Genomic DNA, 8,093 nt, shown 5'->3' with positions numbered 1-8,093 from the left:
GCATCACAGAATACCAGATTACACCAAAGTGTCCATGAGCTGAGGGAGGACTTGAGTAGAGGCCCAATATCCATCTGCTACCTTAATACTTAACCTCTAAATATATGTACATAGACCTATATCCCTATCATTATATATTAATATATTTACATACATGCGTGCCTACGTTTACACCTCTATAAGTGTATTTTGCCTCCTACTTCTTTCCTCTATTTCAAGGAAATGATCTCATTTGCACCCTAATTGAAGATGACCAAGAGTAACACCATAGAAATCTCAACTTGTTCAGCTTCTGACTGAAAAACTAAAGTTGCTTGATGTCAAAACAGTTGCACCCAAATCAGCTGCGGACTAGAGCCAAGTTCTCAGGGGAAATTTAAAACAAGTGGAATGAAGATCCTGAGGCATTTCTTGGAAGAATTCTATGAGGAGATGTAACATGGCTTTGCTGAGATGCTGCTGAAGAAAAAGCAAAGTCAGAGCAATAGCTACCAACAGGTAGAAGTGGGCCAGTCAAGGCAAAAGTGCAAAGGTCAAGATCAAAGGGCATGGTGATCATTTTACTTTTGGATGCTCAAGGCATTTTTCCTTGTTCACATTCTGGAGGGTGAACAGAAAAGGACAGCTGCTTATTTTATGAGTGTAATGAGAAAACTAGCCAAAGCTTCCACAGCAACACACCCAGGGAAGTCTCACCAGAGAATCCTCCTGAACCACAATACTCCTGATTGGCCCTCTCACCCAACATGGGCAACTTTGTGTTTGCATAGGAAATCTATTGGCATCCACCTGACAGTCCTGATTTAACTCCTTCTGGCTTCTGTTTCCTAATATTTAGAAAGAATTCCTTCAAGTTAACCCATTTTTTTCTTCACGTAATAATGTAAAAAAGATGCACTGGTCCTGTTTTCTTGGGATGCACTAAATAATATCATAGCTTACAAAAATACCATGACTTTGGTGGAGCTTATGTTGTGAATAAAAATTTTTTATATTTTTATCTTTTAAATTGTTTTTCCATGAACTTTCTAAAGACTCTTCATATAATTCAGCCATAAAAAGGAATGAAGTATGATACATTCTATAAAACAGATGAACCTTGCAAACATTCAAGGTTTGCAAAAGACATTTTAGATGACCAGTTGCAAAAGACATTTTAGATGACCCCATTTACATCAAAAATGGCAACAGGCAAATGCAGGGACTGTGAATTATTTAATGTGACTCTTCTAGGCAAAGTATCTAACTCCCACTGGTAAGAAAATGAGGGAAGATACTGATAGGATTCACCTGTGAATAACTGATAACAGGATTCCATGGGTGGCATCCTGCTGGGCATAAAATGAGCCCTTTGAGAAGCAGGAGGATCTCATTACCAGGAAGTCAGGAGTGGAGCACACCCTCTGGACCAGAGATACTTGTGCAGTGAACCTCATGGATCCAGATGACAGCTACACCATCAGAGAAACAGCAGCAGGACCAGGGATCAGTGTCCAACAATGGTGGACTTCCCAATGTACAGAGCAAGTTTGGATTAGTGTTTTTGGGCAGGAGGCTGACCTGCAGAGTAGGGTGCCTCTGGGTACTGAGTTGAAGTTGGACTTGCTGACCTTAAGGCTGAGGCTTATTGGAGTGGGGTGCCTCTGGGCACTCAATGCAGGGAGCTGGGCTTGTTGACCAGGGGAGCTTGAGACAAAGGCCTTCGGGTTAAGGTTTACAGCACATTGGTATGCTCCTTGGGGAACTCAATAGCAGATCTGAAACTTTCTAACAAGTCCTGGTAAACAACGTATTAAATTTCTTAATAAACCCTTTAATCATGAATTTTGTCTGTGAGTTTCTGTGTAGCCATTGCAAAGGCTATCTGAAACTAGAATAGCAAGATAGTAGACATTAAGACGGTATGGCAAATCTATAGAAACAGACAACAGTTAAGTGAGTCCCTAAAAGCAGAGTGAAGAGTCAAAGGGGAATGGATACGTATTTCTCTTTCGGGTGTCAAAAATGTCCTACAAGTATTGTGTGATCCAAGAATTCCAAATGACAAAATTCAAGATCAGAGGAGGGAAATGTAGTAGAACTTTAAAAACTTTGAGCACCAAATCTGCAGAAGGCTATGACTGACCGTGAAAGCCCAAAATCCATTTCCAGAGATCCCACAGGGAATAAGCCTCCGTTGAACATACTTAGACCAATGACCATGGATGGCAAAAGCCTTGCCCACAGATAGAGTACATCAGAAAGTGAATTATTAAAGGTATCACTAGATTAAACTTTAATATCTTATCATTTCCCCTCTTTTAACCCATTCTTAATTTATTTTTTCTGCTTTCTTCTGGATTGAAAAAAAATGTAGCCAATGTTACTGAATAAATTGCATAGAAATTATTAAATTAAAAACTTATCTACTGCATAAATATTTGATGAAAACACAAAATTTTATTTTAAAAAAGCATACTGAACAGTATTGCATGTTCTTAAAGACTGTTTACATGATACTGTTCTTTCCCGTCACTATGCTCCCTACTGCCATGAATCCATCCACTCAGCTTGTTTCCTAACAAGTGTGCTAGTGACTGTCTTCAATATAGGAGAATAAAAATGTTCTAAAAGTAGGTTGTGATGCTTGTGCAGGTCTGTAAATATACTAAATTGAATTATAGACATAAATATGTGAATAGCATGGCTTGTAAATTATCTTTCAGTGAAGCCTTTTAAAAAAAGTCACATCAATCTGCTTTGCACAACAAAATGAGTAGGTTTAATGGTGGAAGAACACTGAATCAATGGAAATGCCTGCGTTTACAGAAAGAGGAATTGGAAGGTGGCTCTTACATCAATTCTTCATTTTGAAAATTGCTCTTTAGTTGTAAGACTTAAGCCTTGGTTCTGCCATCTCCGCAGCGGTGATTTTGAGTAATTTTAAATTGTACTGCATATGATAATGTTATTTTGGCTAAATAAGTGAATCTTCTTATCTTCGCAATGTATCCTAAAGGGGAAGAAAATCACAATATTCGTAAGCTACATTAAAATATTTCAACATAAAAATGGTTTTGATATCTGAATGTATTTATTATTACCGGGTTTCCCCAAAAGACATCCCCCGAAAATAAGACCTACTTACAGTTTTGCCTCTAGCTGAAATATAAGACATCCCCCCGAAAACAAGACCTCCCCGATAATATGGCCCCCCAAAGCTACCATAACTGTGGACTCTGGACTGCAGCGGTGGGCATCGCCATGCAGCTCACTGTTGGCCGCAGCGCAGCCGGAGCAGACAGGAAGTGCGAGTAAATGTACCATAGAGTGTTGTACATGGAAATAATGGTAGTAACAAGAAATTCTTCATACTGTAGGATTCACAGTTTGTCCGGTTATGCTGGTTTGTGAGGACAACTACTACCGTACCGTATACAGGCAATAAATTTCCTTTTTTTGTTCAACAATAAACGTGTACCATATTCTTCTTCATGGAAAAATAAGATATCCCCTGAAAATAAGACCTAGCGCATCTTTGGAAGCAAAAATTAATATAAGACACTGTCTTATTTTGGGGGAAACAGGGTATGTAGAACAATTTTTTAACTTTGTTGGGTAGTGAACAAGGTAACACTGCAGTGAGTCTATCAATTTTGTAAAATGGGAAGAAATTGAAAAAAAGTGTTCACACATACCAAGTATTTCGAAAATTGCTTCCATAAATCCCCAATGTGGGAAACACCAGAACGAGGTGTGTGCACTATGATTTATAGAGATGGAATGCATGCGCAGCAAACAGTCAGAAAAAGTGAGTGAGCATGGATCCCAGTGGACAACATGATGCTGAGCACAAGGACACGTCTTTCCCGTTGATGAAATGAAACAAAGGGAAGCGGCTACACTGGAGAGGGTGTCCCTGGTTTAGCTCACCTGCGAGAACTGCTCTTTGGCACCTCCTTCTCAGTGCGCCCCGAGTCTGCCTGAACCTCGGCGCTTTCTCTTTCTCCAGCTGAGAGATCAGAGCTGGTTTGGAAGCAGGTGGCCCTGCTTGAAGGGAAGAAAACAGAAACACAACGATAAACAGAGACAGACATGTCTGTTTCCACCACACATGCAAGTACAGGCAGAGGCAGTGGAGAGTGTAATTTCTGGGTGGACTGAGCATAAATCATTCTAGAAGTCCAGGGATTCTTGGAAGGAGCTAGAGACATCTCAGTGGCATAAAGTGGAGTCCAGCTCATAGTGACCCTGTATAGGGTTTCAGACAGCCCGCACACACTCTGTCCAGTCTATTCTGTCTGCTGGCGGCCTTACAGGGTAAAACTTCCTGAGGGCTTCTGAGACTGTAACTCTTTATGGGCACAGAAAGCCTCTTTTTTTTTTCCTCCCAATGGAGCGGCTGGTGGTTTCAAACTGCTGACCTTGTGGTTTGCAGCTCAACACATAACCCACTAGAGGCCACTGGAGCTCCTGCCTTAGGCACACTCTGAGAGAAAAATGTGTTTTAAAAAGAAACTAGATTTCACACCTTCTTTGTTAGAAGACTGAAAATCTCACTGTGGGGAAAGTGCTATGTGGTTCCTAGAGGCAACTCTCAGAGGAAGACAAAGGGCTGGGTTCTCTCGAGGGTTCCGAGTTAGGTTCAAGGTCTGCTGTATCAAAGAGAGCACACCTCTGAGGCAGAGGGGGAGCAGGGGAAGCTTTCATGATGGAAAAAGAAGAAAACCCTCTAAGTTAAAAAAGGCCCCAGGACTCTCCGTACCTGGAAATCTCGGTGTGCCACGTGAGTTCACCCACAGTTATGAGTGACCCCCCCTTCAAGCTCGGAGGACCCAGGCCGGGGCGGCAGCAGGGAAGCCTTACCCAGGAAGGTCACAGCCTCGTAGTTGTCCAGCATCACGTCCCTGTACAAGGCCTTCTGAGCAGGGCTCAGGCTGACCCACTCGTTCTTGGTGAAGTACACAGCCACATCCTCGAAGGTCACGGGCTCCTGAAACGACAAGGCTCTAGTCTCCCAGGTGCCAGGATTTACGTGATCCTCAAAGCGGTCAATGAAAGCAATGAAAGGCCTGCCAAGACCATCTACTGTGATAATTTTTAGTGCTTGGTCCCTGATGTGCCTGGGGGGAGAGGCTGTGTGTGTACTTTGGAAGATGTAGAGAAGGAAGACGAAGAATACGCAGAAGTCAAAGGCCGTCAGCCAGAACTCAGCACACTTCTCCAGTTAGAACCAATGACGTCTCCCAATGAGCTCCCAAACCTACGTGACTTCCACGGAGACAGTGAACATTGTATAGGAGACAGAGCTTGGACCTGAGGATCAAAGTGCGCAGAGGGAAGGAGAACAGACGCCTGCATCTGGTTGTCACCTCAGCTCTGGCCTCCTCACTTTGTATGTATGTGAGTGATTCTCTGAGCTGCCATTTCCCAAGTCTTCTTTTGTGCCAACTCTTCATCCTTGTCTCCTCAGTGAGACAAGCTCTCAGACCTATCTATCAATGACCCTCCTAGTTCTCCCTCCCTATGCAAAAGTGATGGTTTCAGAAGCACAGGGTAATACTACCTATTTAGGGAAGGTTATATATATATATATATATATATATGCCACATGTTATTTTATAAAGACACACACACATGCATGCATATGCTTGAATGTGTATGTAAATCTACTGATTTACACACCTACACCACTGATTCTCTAGCCTTACGTACCAATTCACTGCAGTGTTTGTACTGGCTCAACTTGGCTCTACTGAAGGCAGAGGAAATCAAGCTCACCTGGGGGCTGCCTGTGGCGGACATAGCTGGCATCGGACCTTTCATGCACTTCTTGGAGCTGAAGGTAAAGAGAGAAACATTAGTGACTACAACACCACGGACAACAGCTCCTACATAATCTCTGATCCAGCCTGTTTTGAAGGCCACACGAACTACTGTTCTTCAGTCACTGCCTCTATCGGTGGCATTTTGACTCACAGAGATTAAATTAAATAAAGCCAAGAGAGAGCACTCTAGGAATGAGTCTGGTACGAGCTACGAAGGGGACCTGAGAAACCTGTAAATTTCAGTAATCTGGAGAGGAGACGGAACATGGAGCTGAAATAAATCCAGAGCACCAAACGGTTTAGGGAGATTTCTTAGAATCCATAAAATACATATACAAAAGTATGTAAGATATCCACCAAATACTGAATGACCTTAGTATCTCTTTTCTTGCAGCTACATTAGATATTTGTGTAGGGCAGGTTTAGGACTTGAATAAAGCCCAGCTGAAACTTGAAAATATTAGGACTATCTTGCTACTTCTAACGAACTATGCAGATTGATGGTACGGCGTTCATTTTCTAAGCATTGAGGAGTGGTGAGAACAAACCACCACGTTAAATAAACCCATGGATTTCAAGTCTTCTCTCTAATACTCAAGTTCCAAATAAAGTATGGGAAAAATTTAATATTTTTCTCACTCAACTAGTTCTAACTACCAAGGGGGTCGGTGAATTGGTTCACCATTAGAAAGTAGGTCTTCTGTCATTCAGTAACCTGAATCAGCAAGATAAGCTTATTAAAGGCGAGACCTGAAGTACAAGCACTTAACCAGCATAAAAGTGGATGCATTTATAGACCTTCAAGACTTTCCATTTCTGAAGTTTGCCCCAGGTCTCAAGGAACTACAAAAGCATCAGAAACAGTGGGGAAGGGAGACAGTGGTTAGTGTAAGATATGGAAATAATAACTTGTAATTTGTCAAGAGGTCACAAGGGTGGGAGGAAGAGCAAGAGGAGGAACAGATACCAAGGGCTCAAATAGAATGTAAATGTTTTGGAAATAATGATGGCAGCATATATATAAATATGCTTGATACCACTGATGTATAGATTGTTATAAGAGCTGTAAGACAAATCCGGCTAGACCAGAGGATACTGGTACAGTTAAGAGCTGAAACACAGGGAATCCATGACAGATAAACCCCTCAGGACCAATAATGAGAGTAGTGATACCAGGAGGGGAAGGGGAAGGTGGGGGAGAAAGGGGGAACCAATCACAATGATCTACATATAACCCCCTCCCTGGGAATGGACAACAGAAAAGTGGGTGAAGGGAGACATCAGACAGTGTAAGACATGACAAAATAATAATTTATAAATTATCAAGGATGAGGAGGGAGGGACGGGCAAAAATGAAGAGCTGATACTAAGGCCTCAAGTAGAAGCAAATGTTTTGAGAATGATGATGGCAACAAATGTACAAATGTGTTTGACACAATGGATGTATGGATGGATTGTGATGAGTTGTACGAGCCCCCAATAAGATGATTTATTTAATTTTTTTTAAAAAAGAGCTGTAAGAACTCCTAGTGGCATCTTCAAAAGAGAAAGAAAAAGTCACCCTTTTCTCCATTGCCCCTTCGTGGTGAGTCCAGGAAGGCAGAGGAAGCTGAGGCTGTCGGGAAAGTGCTACCAAGAGATACTAGAAACCTCATCTTGGTAGTTAGGGGCTTCCGATAGGGAGAAGCCAGTGGTTTTAAGAGCAGAAAGACAAATTTTAAAAGGAAACAGGCTATGAATCTACACCCTGTCCAAGGGTAACAGAAGCGGTACTTCATCCTGAGTGAACAGGTACCTCGTGTAGGAATGCACGTGATTTCTCTTAAAATGGGATGCCTTGGTATCTTTGTGCTAAATGTCTCCCTCCCGCCGTGCCGTGGGCCTTTAAGAAGATAGCCCTATTCACCAAAAAGCCAAACGAGCTGACCGGGAGGGGGTGGGTGATCCCGGCAAAAGGACCGACTCCCTCCTCCGACTCCTCGCCCGCGGGGGGAAAGCAGAGCCCTCAGAGTTGGCGCCTCGCTACGCAGGCGAGGTGATGGGCGGATCGCAGCCCCGCTCGGTGGGTCGAGAGGCAGGCCCTCCACCCGAAGGATCCGGCCAGTGCCGGCAACAACGCGGAGGGGGCGCGAACCACGTCGGGCCTCCTCCTCCTCCTGTCGCCGAGCGCTGAGTCGGGCCTGATGCCGACGCCCCGAGGAGTCGGGACTGGGGGAAGATTTTTTTTTCCCTCCAACGGCTTCCTGCGATCCCACACGTCCGCGTTCTCCAAGGGTGGGTTAAACA

General features: G+C 43.3%; 1 protein-coding gene across 8 annotated transcripts in view; it reads right to left on the bottom strand.

Annotated features, from left to right (window-relative positions):
* Positions 1 to 2,738: 2,738 nt before the first annotated feature.
* The window catches only part of KRBOX1 (KRAB box domain containing 1), a 40,690-nt gene continuing 35,335 nt past the window's right edge, over positions 2,739 to 8,093 (bottom strand). For 7 of the 8 annotated variants that reach the window (XM_045294973.1, XM_045294974.1, XM_045294972.1 and 4 more), the window contains 4 exons: positions 5,761 to 5,818; positions 4,846 to 4,972; positions 3,913 to 4,029; positions 2,739 to 2,992 (listed from right to left, as the gene is read on the bottom strand). In XM_045294973.1, the coding sequence (XP_045150908.1) occupies positions 2,877 to 2,992; positions 3,913 to 4,029; positions 4,846 to 4,972; positions 5,761 to 5,818 (418 nt within the window). In that variant the 3' untranslated portion in view covers positions 2,739 to 2,876. The remainder of the gene's footprint in view (positions 2,993 to 3,912; positions 4,030 to 4,845; positions 4,973 to 5,760; positions 5,819 to 8,093) is intronic. The other variant, XM_045294979.1, reaches the window with a different exon arrangement.

This window comes from Echinops telfairi, unplaced genomic scaffold, assembly GCF_000313985.2.
Source record: "Echinops telfairi isolate 266 unplaced genomic scaffold, ASM31398v2 ScPeMD7_4225;HRSCAF=4972, whole genome shotgun sequence".
Lineage (NCBI taxonomy): Eukaryota > Metazoa > Chordata > Mammalia > Afrosoricida > Tenrecidae > Echinops > Echinops telfairi.
Note: the sequence above shows the minus strand (reverse complement) of the source record. Positions and strands in the feature narration are given on the sequence as shown.